Below are 18,733 nucleotides of genomic sequence, written 5' to 3'. Positions count from 1 at the left end.
TTTTGGAATCTATTTATAAACATTACCCTGCCGGTGGGTTTAGAAAATTAAACTCACCGGCGAGATTCATAAACAATACCCAAAATTATAGATTTTTTTCCCGATTATTATATTTCCCCTGTGTTTATTTACGTTTCATTATAAAGCTTGATTTCTATTTTTCCATTAGAAGAAAGGGGATTTCTATTTGGTTCGTTTGTTCGGGTAATTTTATGGAAGTAAGTTGTACTTTGATGTGTTAAAGGTTTGCGGATTTGTGCGACGTTCATGGTTCTGTGGTTGAATTTGATATTCAAGAAATTAAGAGCATTTGTTTGGGTTCTTGTTATGTTTTGATATTGGGGTACTATTAAAACTCCACTAAAGTTGTCATGATTTTTACGGTTTTTCATGTGTCGTAAGACATGGACGGTTTTCCATGTGTCGTAAGACATGGACGGTTTTCCATGTGTCGTAAGACATGGACTGTTCTCCTTGTGTCGTAAGACATGGACGATTCTCCTTGTGTCGTGAGACAGGGTTAATTTGGTTCTCCTTGTACCGTGAGACAAGGTTTGTATTGGTTTTTTTTTCCTCTTGTACGAAACGACATGACTCCTTGAAATGATAGTAACGACAAGACTCATTTGAAGGAAATAATGCCCTTTGGTCCAAGTATGCATTCAATGCTAAGTCTAATAAATGCGGTTCAATATTAATTAAACAAGTTAATAAATTCAGTGAGATCAAGTGAGCTGAATGCCTAGCTAGAGGCCGCTTCAGTTCAAGTGGAATTAATAATATTAATCCACAACTTACTCTTGACTGAACCCGTAGGGTCACACAAATAGTACGTGAACGGATCAAGTATTTAAGTGAATATATTATTCATTAAATACTCCATTTATGAACATTCGGAAACGACGGATCTCAGTTCCAGTGGGAGTTGAAATCGTCAAAAGGCAAAATATAGAATACTCCGAAAATGATGATGTTGCCGGAAACGGAAATATGGATCATGACGGAAATATAAATATTATCCAAGTCGTAGATGTTGCCGGAAACGGAAATATGCTTCGTATCGGAAAATATTATCGGAAATGGAAATATTGCCGGAATCGGAAATATTGCCGGAAATGGAAATATTACCGGAACCGGTAATATTGTCGGAAAAGGAAATAAATTCCGGAATCGGAAATATTAACGGAAACGTAAATATTTGTTCGAAGCGGAAATAAATTCTGGAATCGGAAATATTAATGGAAAAGTAAATATTTGTTCGAATCGGAAATAAATTCCGGAATCGAAAATATTAACGGAAACGTAAATATTTGTTCGAATCGAAAATAAATTCCGGAATCGAAAAACGAATCGGAAGCGCGATGTGCGAATGCTCGACGAACGAGCTTGCGAGATGCAAGGCCCAGCGCCAAGCAAGCCCGCGCAGAGCAGCAAGGCTTGGGCCGAGCAAGGCAGCAGCGCCCATCGCATGGGCCGCATGTTGCTGCTGGACACCAAGCGTGCATGGGCCGAGCAAGGCAGCAACGCCCAGCCGTGGGCCGCGTGCTGATTGCTGGACGCCAAGCACATCAGCAACGTGGGTTCAAGGCCACACGGTGCAAGCCCTTGGCCGTCCGGATGCTTGCGAGCCAAGTAATCTTGTGTTTTCCTAATTCTACTAAAATTAGATGTTTAGGGTAAATCTGAAATACTTAGTGTTTGATTGTCCCTAGCATTCTAATGTTATTAATTAACTAGAGTCCTAATGGATTTAGTTAATCGATTTCTAGTAGGATTGAAACTCCTTTATTTCCACCCTATAAATATGTGGTTCATGATCACAATTTATAAATTCAATATACTATTCTAACACATTAAATTCAAGAGAGAATTTAATACTTGCCTATCACTATTGTGAGTTTCCCGAGTGCACATAAAACCTTAGAGAATATTCTAGTTGGTTGAGTCTAAGGCGGATCCGAACATGTTGTGGACTATCTACGGAGGGACGACATTTGGAGTCCTATACTTGTTCTTGTTCGGTTCGGGAGCAGCTAGGGAAGGCACGCATCACATTGTACGTATACTAATTATGCTAATTGACTATGTGGCAATTAATTTGGATTCCTGACTTTATGGTTTTTCCGCATGAATTATATTATTTATATTATTCATAACCCAACATCCTTGACACAACAAGACATGCATATGAAGTATATTTTTTATTTCTCCAATCGCAACGTTCGTTGAACTGCCGTTCCGATTGTGGGAGGGTATTGAGGATAACGTAGATTGTCCTAGATGATAGAATATCGTGGGTTTGTTGTGAGCTGAAATGGCTCAAGGGTTTGTTGTTAAGCTTAGATGTGCATCACCCTAAAGCTATTAAGTTGTTTTGTGAAGTCAATCCGCTCTTCACTTGGCTAAAAATCCAGTTTTTTTTTCATGAACGCACCAAGCACATTGAAGTTGATTGTCATTTTGTACGAGATGCTATAACAGAAGGCTTGGTTGCACTGTCATATATTCCAACATCGACACAGTTGGCAGATATTTGCACAAAGGCACTTCGGAAGACACAATTTGATCTACTTCTTTTCAAGTTGGGCATTTTGAACCCCGTGCTCCAACTTGAGGGGGGGTTGAGATAGTAATTAGGGAAGTTGAAGTATTTCCGTAACGGCCAAAGTATTCATGATAGTAATTCATGATAACAATTAGGAATGTTGAGGTATTGTCGTAACTGTTGAAGTATTGATGATAGGATGTTGAAGTCTTGATGAGTTATTAGGAACTTTACATTTATTTACTAAATCAATGTGATGTGTAGGTTAGTTCTTGGTTGCCTAGGATATTTCTTGTATAAATACTCTTTGAGAATAATAATATGTTCAAGATTTGAGCCTTCACAAATCTTAACATGGTATCAGAGTCGGGGCTACAGATGGGACCTTACTGTACTATATTCAGGGCCAACTGAACGGGATCCATGTGAGAGGGAGTGATAAAGACACTCAGGCCCATGAAACATCACATGTGACCCATATTGAAAAGGGACTTCACACGTGAGGGGAAGTGTTAAGATCTGACCCATGAAACATCACGTGTGAGAGTCCCATATTGATAAAAGAGGAGAGAGCTAATCACTTAATAAGTCCAAGGGGCTACTCCCCTTATTGCCATATGGTTTTAAGGGGGAACCTCATTTGGACTTGTTAAGTGGACTCTCTCTATTGATGACGAGTGTGGCCCAGACCCGTACGTATTAAAAACCAATGCACAACTTTGACCACCAATATCTTGAACTATATATTATAAAAACTTATAAAATATTAATGTTTTGAAAATATTAAGATGAAGCCAACAATATATTATATACTAACATTTTTTTTCATATACTAGAAATGAAATAGGGTCAAAGTGACCAGTTATGTAAATAGTGTAAAAAGTCAAAACAATGTGATTATTCCGGAAAGGAGGAAGTATTATGGAGCCTGACTCCTCATTCTTCACAAAAAAGGGTAGTAATTTTAGTTTTGTAATTAAATAATGGCCATGTTTGGCAACTAGCGGTTAGTTGTTAGCGGTAGTGGATTGTATTAGCAGTTTTAACTAGCTGTTGGTATTAGCTTGTTTGACTAGCTGATTGTGTTAGCTGACTTATTGAATTATAGAGAATTATTAATTTCTAAATATATGGATATGTATGGTTAGAATTTTTTGGAATTAAATGTAGTAACATGAAAAAAATTAGACAACATTCCTATAAAATTAAAAATGTAATTGTGGAGACCTCTGGGAAGCAAAAGTGACCGAAGCAAAGGTCGTGTTCTTGGGGCTGCAGTTGACGACGAAGCATGACTTTAACATTGTAGTTGTGGAGAGTGACTGTGTGAATGAGATCAATGCAATTCGAGAGCACGAGGAAAGGCGGAGCCATTTCTGCCTTGTTTTAGAAGCCTTAATATCATGTTTTCAGTTCTTTTTCTAAGATTACTTGGTCTTTTGTTGGTAGAAGTAGTAATATTGTTGCCCACGAGCTCGCTGATTGCTTTGGCGTTTGTTGGGTAGTAATCTCCCGTCAAATGTTCTTTTGTGTTTAAATAGTGATGTTTTAAGAAATGAAAATTATGTGCCTTTTACAAAAAAGAAATTAAAAATTAAAAGTTTGTTAATCCCATTAACAACTTTTACAAAAGTAAATGATTAAATGTCTAATTTGCAAAATAGGATTGACTTGCTAAGATTTTTTTTTTTTTTTACATAAACTCAATCTATAAAAGAAATTCATTTATTTTTATTTTTTAAAATTTTATTTAAATCATCTATTTAAGGAAAAAATGTCAAGTTAAATAAAAATTAAAATAAAAAGGTAAGCAAAGTAGTAAAGTTAAGTACTAAAGTGAATAAAGAAAAGAAAAAGTATATCAACCATATTTCACCTTGAGGACTAAATCGTCTTTTCAACTTACCCGATACAATCCTCTAATTAAAAAAGCTACATGGAGCAACTTTTTGAAATTAGGGGATTCATCCCAATCCTCTATTGCAATCCTCTTACTTCAAAACACCTAGATTAGAGGATTAAATTGGTAAAACCTCTAAATTGGCCAAATCCTCTAATTTTTGGTAAATCCTCTAACAACCAAACACAACATACTTAGAGAAAGGCGTGAAACCCAACGTGGGCAAACATGAGCATGATCCTCTAGACAAGTGCTAGTCGGGTTGTGATTTGACAAACATTTGACACATAGAGCGTATTTCACCTGGTTAAGTATGTCACACAAGACGAGCCAACTCATTATCATCCCTAACCTTATCGATATTATCCCTCAAGTTCAAGCTTAATTCCAACTCAAAGATTAAACACGCTAAATCGGGCACTCCGTATAACATTATCATAGTCAACAAATTCAAGTTAGCCAAAGCCAAACTCCTTGAATAACTCATAGTTTTCTCTAGCACCTTTTTTACACTCATGTTGACTATGATAATGTTATACGGAGTGCCCGATTTAGCGTGTTTATTCAAGTTAGCCAAAGCCAAACTCCACTGGATTGATTCCCCATTTGTCTTGAATGATTAACTCGCAGTCCAATAGTCATCACCAATTCTTAAATGGACTTGGTCCACACTAAATTTATTGTGGACCACGCCTAAAAATAAAGTCAATAACTTGTTCCTAATTTATTTTGGATTTTATTAGGATTATTATGAAAAAAAATTATCAAATTACTGTTGTTGATACATGTTGTGGCTGAATAATGTGATTTTAAGTCACAATTCGCTTTTAAAAACATTGGGTTACTATGCTTCAAAAAATGGTTACTATGTCTAAGAATTATGGTGTTTAATTTATTATAGTTACTATATGAACAATAAAGGTCACCATGAGTGTAAAAAAGTGCTAGAGAAAACTATTGATTTTGGGTCCACACTTATATTATTGTGGACCAGGTCCACGCAAGAATAATCCAATAGTCATTGGTATGTAATACGGAATATTACATTGTTTAAACGCAAAACGCAAAACGCAATTACTGAGGACAATGCTCACGCCAATAACAAGTCAGACCCTTCCACCACTTCACACACTCCCATCACCACCGACGACTTGATACCCTCCTTTATTAGTTAGTTAATGGGTACCCACCTCTTATTCTCTTATGGGTACTTACAAACTAAATTTTGACGGCTCTTGTAAAACTTCCCCCGTTGCCGCATGCATCACCGTTAAAGAAAATAATGGCTCTGCTATATCAGCGTGCACATACATTCTGGGCTCAACTATTGCCCTCCACAAAGGTATTCAAGAAACTATTAATTAGAAGTCCACTTACGCAATTTATAAGGTGACAACCTACACATCATCAATTTGATCAAAGAGAAATAAATCGTCCATTTGAAACTCCAAAACATAATCAAAGATATCAAAAGTCTATTTCAATATTTCGATTCTTAGGATATTAATCACATCTTAGAGAAGCTAATATGACAGCAGACTGAAATAATAAAATATTGATCATCTTGTTTATAATAGTATAGTTATAGATTATTGTAACACTGTGGCTCTAATTTCTAATTTTGAGAGTGATTACTTAGGAGTAGAATGGGAGGTCTTTTAATACTATATTTTCTCCCTATCTTTGAAGAAAAAAAATTAAAAAAAAATTCAGCCCTTGTACAAGACCACAACTTAGGAGAAAGCATAATTCATTTCCTTCTTCATTATACCTTTCTCCAACACCATCACCCCCACCCCACTTCCCAGAGGCACAGCTGACGGCAGTCACGCTGGGTGAGAGCAGCAAGGGCCCCATAAGTCCATAACAGTAGAGCGCGTGAAATCACAGCAGCCTTTCCCCCTCATCCTCCAACAAAAGAATGAAAGTGAAAAGAAACGTAGTTTTCATTCTTATTATTAGTCGTTAGAGAAAGAAAAGAAAGAAAGAACCCCCCATCAAATTTACACACTTTTTTCGCATTCCTCCCTTTTCCTTTTCCTCTCACTTTGCTTTGTTAAAAGCATAACTTCAACATTTTCTCCCTTCATCTTATTATTCTTCCATTTTTATTTGACCATTTTGTTCTTCATGTATTCTCTTTCTAGATTCTGGAACTAATTTAATTTCCAGTAAGTCTTCCTTTTAATTTTATTTTCCCGTATGGGTTTCATCTTATTTTTTTTTATTTATTTACTAGTAATAAAGTTTGGGGGTAAATAATGAGCTGAGCTCTAGCATTGAACTCCCACTTGATTCTCCTGGCGGATTGATTTGGCGGTTTGCTTGATATGCTTTACTTCTGCTTATTCTAGCTCTTTGTTTTAATGTGTATTTATGTTTGGATGTATGTATGTATGCATCATTATCATGCATGTATGTGAGTTTATTTTCCTTATGGGGGGGGGGTGGGTGGCATGATTTGGTAAGTTCTAGTTTAAGGAAATGATCCAGCTTTGATGAACTCTAAGTTTGAATTTTTGGTGCATAATCTCCTTCTTTTTGCAGTTAGATTAACAAGCTAAACTTGCCAAATTAATATTATTATAAGGGGTTTTATTTACTTGCAAGTAATCAACACTTTAGTACTTTATGTTTATAGTTTTTAATTAAAGTGTTTAGTCTTATCAAAGTGGGTTTTTTCTTAATAGTTTATTTATATAATTCTTTTTGGAAAATATCTTGTTAGTTTGCAATTTGTAAAAAAATGAAATTATTTGCATTTTGTTTGGACTTTTGGTCTGATCATGCTCAAATTTCTAGTAATTTTATCATGTTAATTTTGCTTAGAAACAGACAAGACTAACGACTAATTAGATTTGGTGTGATATATAACTTTTGTTAAAAATATTGAATTTACAAAGGTTTTGATGAAGGGATTGCTTGATTGTGTTGCAGAACCCTGATTTACAATGACAAGGGTGAGTCCTGAATTTGAGTATGAGGTGCAGAATGATGCAGTTGTATCAGTTTCAGCTGATGTTAGTTTCCCTTCTGATGGATTTCCAAAGTATAAAATTGGACCCAACAATGAGATAGTGGAAGAGCCCAAAGCAAATCCTGATTCGCCTCCCCTAAAGGAAGTTGTTACACAAGAAACCGAGCAACTAGCCGAGCAACATAAACGTCTCTCCGTTAGAGATCTTGCTACTAAATTTGATAAGAATCTGGCTGCTGCTGCTAAGCTATCAGATGAGGTTAACATTATAGATGTTTATGTTTCATTGTTTGTTGATGGGGGGCAACTCTTTTAAGGAAATGAAGGCATTGCATATTAACAGACTTCTTTATTTGATTGTTTAGGCGAAACTCAGGGAGACGGCTTCTTTGGAGGGACATGTTATTTTGAAAAAACTTAGGGATGCTCTGGAATCATTGAAAGGGTGTATGGCTGGTAGAAAGAAAGACGACGTTGAGAAAGCTATTTCCATGGTTAGTCTCCTATACCTTGATTTGTTACCATTGGTTTCTTACTGAGCTCTACTTGGGTTGACAGTTGCTTCTAGCTGTCTAATCCAAGATTAATGAATATACGAGCGCGAACTGTGAAACAAGGAAAAATGGTGTCTGATTTGCTGATACATGGTTGGATTTTTCAGAATCTGAAACTTTATACCCTTTACTATAAGTTATACCTCTTGCAGTCCATTATTGCAGTCAATTTGTAAGCTTCCATATAAGTTCTGGTTTTCTCAAACTGTCTGCTACTTAAAGTTTTACCTTGAGCGAATTCTGGAGTTGTGCCGGTGTAGAGGTAACACTAAGAGGTTCTCCCTTTGCAGTAATTTGAAAGGCTCCGGACTTATGGCTCCTCAGATTCTCCCCTAGGTGGGAGCCTTGTTAGAAATCTTTTTCATGTACACACCTCCGGAGTTGAAAAAAAGTTAAACCTTGACCTGCAGTGTCCTTGTTCAGTTTGTCTTCTATGGTGGAAAGGACTGCTTATGCTGTTTCTGGGAATCATTTCTTATGGAATTTGAAAAATAATGTGTTCATGAGCTTATTGTTGTTGTTGTTAGAGCATTTTCTATTTTTTAACTACTTGGTTATACTGGTCATGCTTTCTTCGTATTTTTAGCATTTGTTGTTATAGCTCTTACTTTTGTGCTATTAGTCAATTGAACATACAATCCATTCTGCAATTTGTGTTAAAGTCTTATTGCCCTGCCTCAGTTGATATAATCTGTTTGTGACTTATTACTGCGAGCTACAAATTATTATCCATTACCATCTGCTACATGATGTATGCTTTTTATATAAGTTACACGTTGTATCTACAGGTCGAAGCTTTGGCAGTCAAACTGACTCAAGAAGAAGGAGAGTTAATTCAAGAGAAGTTTGAAGTCAAGAAGCTGGCAAACTTTCTTAAGCAGGTGAGTTTAAAATCTACTATGTACATACTTACTTGGACTTGATTGTCTGAACAAATGACCTCTGCAATTTTGTACGACTTAAGAAGGTTGAGCCACTGATTTTGCTTTGGACAGAATTTGTCACTTATGTGTCTTTTGGTTTCATTTACAGGCTTCTGAAGATGCTAAAAGATTGGTAAACCAAGAAAGATCCTTTGCTTGTGCTGAAATAGAGAGTGCTAGAGCCGTAGTACAAAGGTTTGGGGAAGCTCTTGAAGAAGAGGAAAAACTAGCTCAAACATCCGGAAAACAGGTTTGTGAAAATTGTTTGTGTTGGAGTACTTATATAACTTTATAAGACCTGATATTCATATCCCCGAGCTCAACTTATTTTGGTGCTTATACTCAAAATGAAACGGATGTTCAAATAATCTCATTTGCAATCCTTTAATGTTGTCTAATTTGAAAGGGAAAAAGTATACAGAGCTGAGTTTATACCTTTTTGTACCCTGGTTAATTTAGGCTGTCAAGGCCTTTCGATCATAAAAAGAGTGCTGCATACGAAGACTATAATTTATAGAAAAATAATTTTTGATATTTTGCGTTTGATTAGTTGTTAAACTAGTGTGTACTTTGTTTTGATCTTGATTATGTAAGGATGTCGAGACATTGGTGGACGAGATTCAGGAAGCTAGACAAATCAAAATGAAGCATCAGCCATGCAAGGTGTGGCAAAGTGCAATTTTATTTTTCTTTTAGTAAAAGACCTATTAAACTGTGACATTGTATTCTAATGGTGCTTTTCTTTTGTAGGTGATGGACATGGAACATGAACTTCGAGCTCTTAGGCTTCAACTCCGAGAGAAGTCTATATTCTCGGCTAAGCTACAAAAAGAGGTTTATTCTTGGTTCCTTTTGTCAATTACCTTGCAATTAAATGAACTTTTAAATCTTCTTCGCTACATCATTAAAGATTGGATTTGCATGGATTGCTTATCTGTCCTTGATTTTTCTTCTCGTTCAGTTGGCAATGAGCAAGAGAGCGGAGGAGAGTAGATTGTGTGTGTACCAACTAGAGGGGGCTAAAACCTTAGGTTCATGTCTTAGGATTCGTCCCCGTGCCAATAATGCCCCCGATCTTTCAAAATGCTCAATTCAGTGGTACCGGCTATCTGCTGAGGGCGAACATAAAGAAATCATATCAGGTGATTATTTTCCATATGCATCTCTTGCACTTGTTTTCATTCTTTTTAACCAAAGCTTTTGTGTATGGGTTTTTTGATCATTCCTCTTTAGCTTGTCTAAGCTGAAATGCTCCTATGTTAAAATTATCTTTCTGCAAGCGATATCTGCAGAGGATTTGTTCTCTTTCATCTGTGATTTACTGGTGTACTTAAGAAGTACGTTACAGAAGACACCCTTCTGAAGGCAGTAGTTTAAGCAAATAAAATCAACTATCTGAACCTCCCGGATTATATCTTCCAAACTGTCCACAGTTCCGCACTAACTATCCACCCTTGTCCAAAATGTGATTTTAGGGTGACATCGGTAGTTTTTCTTAAATATCCACCTCTTGGAGCCCAGATATCACTTACGGTCCCAAAATAAAGAGCCTTGGATACTAGAAGAAAAGCATGTCAGGTGGTCCTTTCATTTCTACTTTCCAGAAATCTCTCTTATGAATTCATAAGAGAAACACTCCTATTTGTGCTCATTTCATGCATCTACTTTTCTTGTACTGAAGATAATTTTATAGGATTAGATTGGTGTTGATTTGAAAGTCCAAGTTAAAAATAACTTGACTATTTCCCACTGGTCCTGATTTAGTTAGCGATTTCAGTGTTTCATCTGAGGCTCTGTAATCTTGTAGGTAATTTTTCTTAGTTATCTACTTGTCTGGTTTCTAGGTGCCAACAAACCAATTTATGCACCGGAACCCTTAGACGTGGGCAAAATATTACTAGCTGATGTTGTTTCTGATAGTCAGACAATTTCCGTGACAACTGTTGCTACCGTTGACCCTGGTTCGTATTCTCTATCTGTCTCACACACACTACACACACAGTCACACAGGGATACACATGTTCTCTTAGTCTCTCACCCATATCACTTTTGTGACAGCTCCTGGATTGACAAGCTACGTGCAATCGCTTCAGCGGAGATCCAATGCTGAATTCCATGTAATGCTATTTCTTTCTGCTATTTGGATACTTATCTGCTGCAAGCCTGCAACTACATTTCCCATGAACCTCTTTGAATTCAGATTTAGCTATTCCTTGGATAGCCTGTAAAATATACAGTAATATAAATGGCATCCTTGCTAACGTGTGTTGAAATCCATGCAGGTAGTGATATCACAGATGAATGGACATGATTATCCATCGCATTCTGTTCATGTATTCCACGTGGGAAAATCGAGAATAAAACTTAGTAGAGGATGGATAAATAAAACCAGAGAGTCTTATTCTACATCAATGCAGGTACATGTTTTCCCACCAGTAACCAAAGTGCCAAATCTTAATTTGGCGGAAATCATTTTGCATCAACGAGTATCAATATCATGTACAAGCAGGATTCTGAGAAATTTCTGCAATATATTAAGCCAGTTTTTAAGGATTCTTCAGTAAATATTCCCTTAAAAATTAATCCCTTATACTGATTACTTATTAACAATCTCTCTGTTTTGTTCCATGATCCAGCTATGTGGTGTAAGAGGAGGTGGGAATGCTGCTTCCAAATCATTGTTCTGGCAAGCAAGGAAGGGAATTTCCTTTGTTTTGACACTCGAATCCGAAAGAGACAGAAATGCTGCCATTATGATAGCAAGAAAATATGCTCTTGATTCTCATGTAAGTTTTTCCTCTGTAAATTGTCTTTGAGGTTATGAAAGAGGAAACATCTAGCTTTCATCTTTGGCATTCACATATACTGCATTTTCTGATGAATTTCATTTGTAACAGGTAGTACTTGCTGGACCTGATGAGTGATGACAGAACCTAATATCAAACCTAACCGGAACTCGAAGCATCTATATCGAATCCAATGAGAGTTTAACCTGATTTTTGTTATGGTTTTCTTGGTGTGTTATTTTTTGTTGTATATTTGTGTGCTTTAGATGCTATATTTACTTATATAGAAGAGTGGCTTGTAGTAATTCCACTAATCTTGTTGCGATCCTTACTTTAGGCATTGTTTTTTTAATTGCCTAGTTTCAGGTTGTAACCTTTCTTAATGAGTTAGTGATATTATACGAAGTAGATATGTATCAAGTGTTCAGTTTCACTTGATTCGATCACATTGGCGTATAGCTACAATTTTCTGAATAAGAATCATTTTTGTATGTTGGCTTACGTTTTCTTACCATATGAATTCTTGACCCTTGGTCAAGTGTTAAATAATTTCTCTCTCATCTTTCTTCCTCTTCCACCTCATTTTCCACTAACTTTACACACCTCTCATTCGGACTCATACTTTTTCTTCTATAATCTTGACTCAAGGTCAATAATTTCTTTCACCTACTTTTTACTTAAATTCCACCTCAGATTCTCTTTCCTACACAATTGCTAATTTTAACTACTAAAATTTAAATTAAAAGTTATAATTAATATAAAAAATTATGCAAATTATTTTCATACATACAAAAATAGCGAATTGACACCACAAAACAAATATTTCAAGTCAATGAAAGTTAAACACTTAAAAACTGAACAAAACATGCAAATAAAGGCTCACTTATTTACTTGACCTTTGGTCAGAAACCCGACCCAAGTCAAGTTTAGAAATAACTTGACATTCCTCTTTGTCAACATTGCACAAAAATGAAAGGGTCAAATATACCTTGACAGCAGGCCTCTGTCAAGGTTGTGGATGCTCTAAGTGTTGCAAACAAACTATGTTATGGTTCTCAACGGTAGAAGCAACGTTGTGTATGTCTTAACCTCCTTATAACTCATTTTTGCGGATTTCAACCTTAGTTTTTGATCATCTTTTGAAATGTTACGTTCTGAGTTAGGCCCTGTTCTTCTGATCTTTGTTTGGCTGAACTGAACTGAATTGTATGGAACTGAATAAATAATAAAATAATAAATAATAAATAATCTATTACTATATACTAAAAGAGACACCAGTAATGACACGTGTCATTTCCTGGTGCGATTTTTTCCCGCCAATTTTATATATATTTTTTTACTTTTTTTAAAAGATTTTACTTTGCATTTTTTTAAGGAAACTACAATAAAAATGAAATAAAATATAATTGAATTACCATTGATAGAATATGCAGTTATTTTGTAAATATTATGTATTAACTAGATTCCTAATTAATAGCCCCATATCACGCTATTGTACAACATGTAGTTTGTATATATACTGACAATACACAATCAATGAAAGTCAGTGGAATTATTTCTCACAGCCATAAATGTAACTACGTAGTACATGATATATTATTGGAGGAAAGATGAATCAATATTATTTTCTCATTTACAATTTGATTTTATTTATGTATTGTTATAACTTTTTAATTAATTTATATAATATTTTGATTTCTAACGTTAGTCTAATAACAATACACGGTGAGTACGGATATTAATTAAAATAATAATAATAAGTGGTAAGTATACAACTATATAATCCTTAACTTTGTACTCCTTATTGTACTAATATGCATATTTAACTTATTTGGATATTTATTTTATACAATATGAATTCATACTTTTTCATATATATTCTTTTTACTTTTACGTTTTCCTAATATCACAAATCTTTTATTTATATTGAAATAATAAAATATTTTAGTAATAACTGTGCGTTGCACGGGACCTAACCTAGTAAATAATAAATAAAAAATAAAAAATAAAAAATAAAAAATAAAAAATAATAAATAATAAATAATAAATAATAAATAATAAATAATAAATAATAAATAATAAATAATAAATAATAAATAATAAATAATAAATAATAAATAATAAATAATAAATAATAAATAATAAATAATAAATAATAAATAATAAATAATAAATAATAAATAATAAATAATAAATAATAAATAATAAATAATAAATAATAAATAATAAATAATAAATACTACCTCTGTTCCTTAATGTTCTTTACGCTTTGGAATATGTGTCCAAAGTATGAAAACTTTGACCGTGGATTCTCACTGTTATATACATCAAAATGTTATCATGTAAGATCTTGTTAGATTGGTCTCGTTGTGTATTTTTAAAATATCAAATTTTTATAATTTTTTCACATACCAAAATGGATATATAAGTCGTTAAATATTGCATTGGAGTCCGTGCAAATAGTAACCGTAAAGAACATTAAGGAACGGAGGTAGTAATAAATAATAAATAATAAATAATAAATAATAAATAATAAATAATAAATAATAAATAATAAATAATAAATAATAAATAATAAATAATAAATAATAATAAATATAAATAATAAATAATAAATAATAAATAATAATAATAAATAATAAATAATAAATAATAAATAATAAATAATAAATAATAAATAATAATAATAATAAATAATAAATAATAAATAATAATAATAAATAATAAATAATAAATAATAAATAATAAATAATAAATAATAAATAATAAATAATAAATAATAAATAATAAATAATAAATAATAAATAATAAATAATAAATAATAAATAATAAATAATAAATAATAAATAATAAATAATAAATAATAAATAATAAATAATAAATAATAAATAATAAATAATAAATAATAAATAATAAATAATAAATAATAAATAATAAATAATAAATAATAAACAATAAACAATAAACAATAAACAATAAACAATAAACAATAAATAATAAATAAAATAGAAATTTGTATTGTACTTACGACGTTTATATAGAAATATTTACATCGTTATTTTGCAATTTTACTTGCGCATATGCCAATATTGTAGTAGTGATAATTTTAGCAATATCAATAATAATTAAAAGATTAACAGTAATAATTATAATGTTAATATTTATAAAAATACTCATAATAATAAATAATAACTACAATAATCATAATTATTTTTTAATAATAATAATTACATATAATATTAATATAATAATAGTATTCCGTAATATTTAAGTAATAATAACGATAATAATAATTTATATAACATATATATAAGTAATAATTGTAAATTTTAATTGTAATATCAAGAATAAAAATAACTACAAAGAAAGATGAATCCATTCTTTTGAAATGAATTGAATTGAACTGAACTAAATGGAACTGCAATAAAGTGCGATTAGATTGTGTAGCTTTTATACTTTTTTTCCCTTCATAATTACCACCTTGTGAAGCCCATTTTTTTTTTAAAACTTGTTACATGACTGATCCTGACTGTAGACACCTACTTTTGTCCCCATTCCCGAAAGGGAAGGTTCGATGATGAGAACATAAATCTCCACTTGACAACGCATCTCCTATAAAATGACGAATCTCGATCACCCTTTTCATTTCACCCGAACCTGCTATTTATAGAAACCTGCTAAAAATAGTAACTTCCGTAATAGATAGTTGTTAAAAGTGGAAAGTCATAAAAGATAGAAACCTGTAAGAATTAGGTGTTGCACTCCAACATAAATCCTAAGAGATAGAATTTGCAAGAGGAATCCTATTCCTGGTATAATTCGAAAATAAAGAGTTACGTATTAATTAAAATCCTAATGAGCCTAGAGTTCGTAACGGGCCCAGACGCATTTCGTCATAAAGTTAATACGCGCTAAAAGACTCGGATAAGTCTCAAAGACTCCGTATTCCATGAGTCCAAATCTGACAAGGAAATACGGCCCAGACCCTATTTTCAACGCCTGGCTCTGGGCGCCGAAATCTTCGGCGCCCAGCCCTGGGCGCTGAAATTACCTGGGTACGTATTTTCTCCTAATTCTTCTTGGATTAGAGCTCTACAATTCTATCTTTCCACGAACTCTTCCCTATAAATACAGCCCCAAATTCGACGTGAAGAGAACACACAATTCATATTCTGAGTATTGACTCCAGCCCCTAAGCCTAAGCCTCACGCTGCGAAATTAATCCCGCGTTCTGTCGCAATCGATCCAAAAATCGAACAGAACGTATCCTGTCCCTTGTAGCTGAAGAATTAAGCCCGAAAACTTGAGATTCGTTAAATAAAAGGAGAAATAGCAAAGCCAAAGTGGTTAGTTTTCTGAGAACCGTGACGCACCTCTCAAGGGTGCGTTGTAATGTGTCCCTTCGCATGATTTTATCGCTTTCCTCGCCCTTTTATAAAACTGTTAAACTATTAATCTGATTGTTCTATCACGCCTAATAAAGATAATATCTTGGGAAATTGAACTATCATGCTAGGTCCCTTAAATCAATCTAAACAAGATTATCACAATCGGTCTAGTATTATGTGTTGCATATTGTTAAAATCAATTCAGATTAGCTTAATAGTTAACGCATGTCCCTTCAATTATTTATGCTGAGCTAGTAAGGATATCCTGCCTCTGGAGTTATCGAAGAGCGAGTACTCCTCTCGGTAGTTACAGTCCCCCGAACCCTCAATCTCTACCTTGCGGGTGTACGTTGAGAGATCCCCACACCAGGGATCACAAGGGAACCTATGGCCGTCGTGGTCAAACATAATTGCACTCCCTTTATGTCACGATAACCGGGTTTTGTCAGTATTTCTCATTGTCGTTAAAAACTGAATGGCGACTCCTATATTACTAGTCAATTGGGTGTAAACTCACAGGAAATCCAATTACACTTGATTTGACAAAAAGAAACGTCACGCCCACGAGGGACGAGGTCACGCATTAGCCTCGTGCTTTTTCGACCCCCTCACAGTGGCGACTCCGCTGGGGATAGTGAAGGAAATACTCGTGCTCGTAGGTAATCAAAATAGCCGAAGGGTGAAACAATCCTACCCCGCGTTTATTTCCCCATCAAGTTGGGACGACCTGAAAATCAGCATATTAATGTGAACGGGCAGAACAGCATAACGAATCTTGGCTCCCTTAGGGAGTTGGGACTAAGGATACCCATCGCCAACCGGGGGGTGCATACGCTTCGAATGTTGTCCACTCGGCACTTTCGCTAGTAGTACACCCGTCCCAAACCCAATCGCTCGCCCACTAGGTCCCTCTCATTGGTGCATGCCCCCTTGGCTTACATCGTGATTGGCCTCCTGGGCGAAATTCGTCTGTTGAAGGCACTACCTCGACCGGGGCATGTGTTGGATCTGCGATAGAAGCGGTACCAAGCCGGCGCAAATACTACTCATAGAAGCCTATCATAAACTACATGACATATTATTATTTTGCCTCATGATGTAATGTTAGTTATGTGTAGCGAATTATGTGATTGTGTGTGAAAAATAATGCTAGAAAACCAACGACCTTAAAAAATTGCCCAAACATTCATAAACCAATTGGCCAAAGAGTTATACCAAAACACGTGTTCCGCAAACCCGAACGATCGCCACAAAAATGAGCGACGCTCGGGATGGCCCGTAACGAATCCCACGAACGCTGCACAACGCGTAAATGCCGTTATTAGGCAAGCACGCAAAATCAAAGTCGCATAAACAAAAAATATACGTAAACAGAAAACGAGCACCAGTCAGGGACGCATTTTCAACGCCCCTGGCTGGGCGCCAATATTTCTAACGCCCTTCGCTGGGCGCCGAAGTTGCTGCCTGGCCTTTTGGTCAGGCACAGCAGCCTCGGTGCCCGCGCATAAAGAAAATACGTAGCAAAAAAAAAACTTTTCATAAAAAAATTTGCTGCGAGGGCGTACGAAAAGGCACTCGATTCTAAAAGCGACTAAAAAATAATAGTAATAAATAACTCTTCTGTTAGGTTATGATACATATGATATTACATAAATCATGCGGAAACAACTATTAACCCAGGATTACATATTATTTACACATAATCATATAGCATAATTTAGATGCATACTCTTTGTTGCGTGCCCTCCCTAGCTGCGCCCGAACCGAGCAAGAACAAGTCTTTAGGACTCCAAGTGTCATCCCTCCATAGATAGTCCACAGCACGTCCGGATCCGCCTTAAGATTGACCAACTAGAATCGCCCTTAAGGTACTAGAATTTTCGGCACTTTTGAGCAAGATGTGTGGCTGAATTTTTCTCTCAAAAACTCACTTTGAATACTTTGAAACTCGTTATAAATTGTGAACCCAGGCCACATATTTATAGGGTTATGGAAAGGGAATTGGAATCCTATTCAGATACAAATTAATTAAACCTAGAATCCTACAAGAACTCTAATTTAATTAATTTATCAAATAGAATTAGGAATTTAATCATTAACCGAACTCTGCACGTTTTAGGAAACGTGCACGAACACAAACACTTACGCACACACACACGGCAGCCTCGATGGGCCGCCCATGCGTGCGTGCGAGCAGCAGCCCACGCAGCGAGGCCTGCGCGAGCCACAAGCCCACGCAAGCACCCGCGCGCGCTGCGCGCGCTGTGCGCGCTGCCACGGCCAGCTGGGCCTGGCCTTGCGCTGGGCCTGGCGTGGCTGTTTGTGTGGCGCGCTTGGCTTGCTGGGCGATGGCCTGGCTTCGTGCTGGGCCCTCGTCCGGCAGGCCTCGTCCGATGCTTATTCGTACGATACGCTTCCGATTAAATTTCCGATTCCGGAATTCATTTCCGATACGAACAATATTTAACATTTCCGATTCCGGAATTAATTTCCGTTTCGAACAAATATTTAATATTTCCGTTTCCGGAATTATTTTCCGATTCCGGTAATATTTCCGATTCTGACAATATTTCCGTTTCCGGCAATATTTCCGATTCTGGAAATATTTCCATTTCCGATAATATTTTCCGATACGTACCATGTTTCCGTTTCCGGCAACA

General features: G+C 35.2%; 1 protein-coding gene across 2 annotated transcripts; it reads left to right on the top strand.

The window, feature by feature from the left end:
* Positions 1 to 6,221: 6,221 nt before the first annotated feature.
* On the top strand, positions 6,222 to 12,186 carry LOC110802849 (stomatal closure-related actin-binding protein 3). 2 transcript variants are annotated; one of them, XM_022008311.2, is made up of 13 exons: positions 6,222 to 6,616; positions 7,383 to 7,681; positions 7,788 to 7,916; positions 8,765 to 8,857; positions 9,009 to 9,149; positions 9,494 to 9,562; positions 9,650 to 9,733; positions 9,861 to 10,041; positions 10,744 to 10,860; positions 10,958 to 11,016; positions 11,182 to 11,316; positions 11,536 to 11,685; positions 11,797 to 12,186. In XM_022008311.2, exons 2-13 carry the CDS (start codon positions 7,397 to 7,399, stop codon positions 11,821 to 11,823), a joined length of 1,470 nt encoding a protein of 489 aa, XP_021864003.1. In that variant the 5' UTR covers positions 6,222 to 6,616; positions 7,383 to 7,396; the 3' UTR covers positions 11,824 to 12,186. The 2 variants fall into 2 exon arrangements, with proteins under 2 accessions (XP_021864003.1, XP_056691186.1); XM_056835208.1 differs by having other exon boundaries at positions 6,222 to 6,764.
* Positions 12,187 to 18,733: the final 6,547 nt, after the last annotated feature.

This window comes from Spinacia oleracea, chromosome 1 (assembly GCF_020520425.1).
Source record: "Spinacia oleracea cultivar Varoflay chromosome 1, BTI_SOV_V1, whole genome shotgun sequence".
Taxonomy (NCBI): Eukaryota; Viridiplantae; Streptophyta; class Magnoliopsida; order Caryophyllales; family Amaranthaceae; genus Spinacia; species Spinacia oleracea.
Note: the sequence above shows the minus strand (reverse complement) of the source record. Positions and strands in the feature narration are given on the sequence as shown.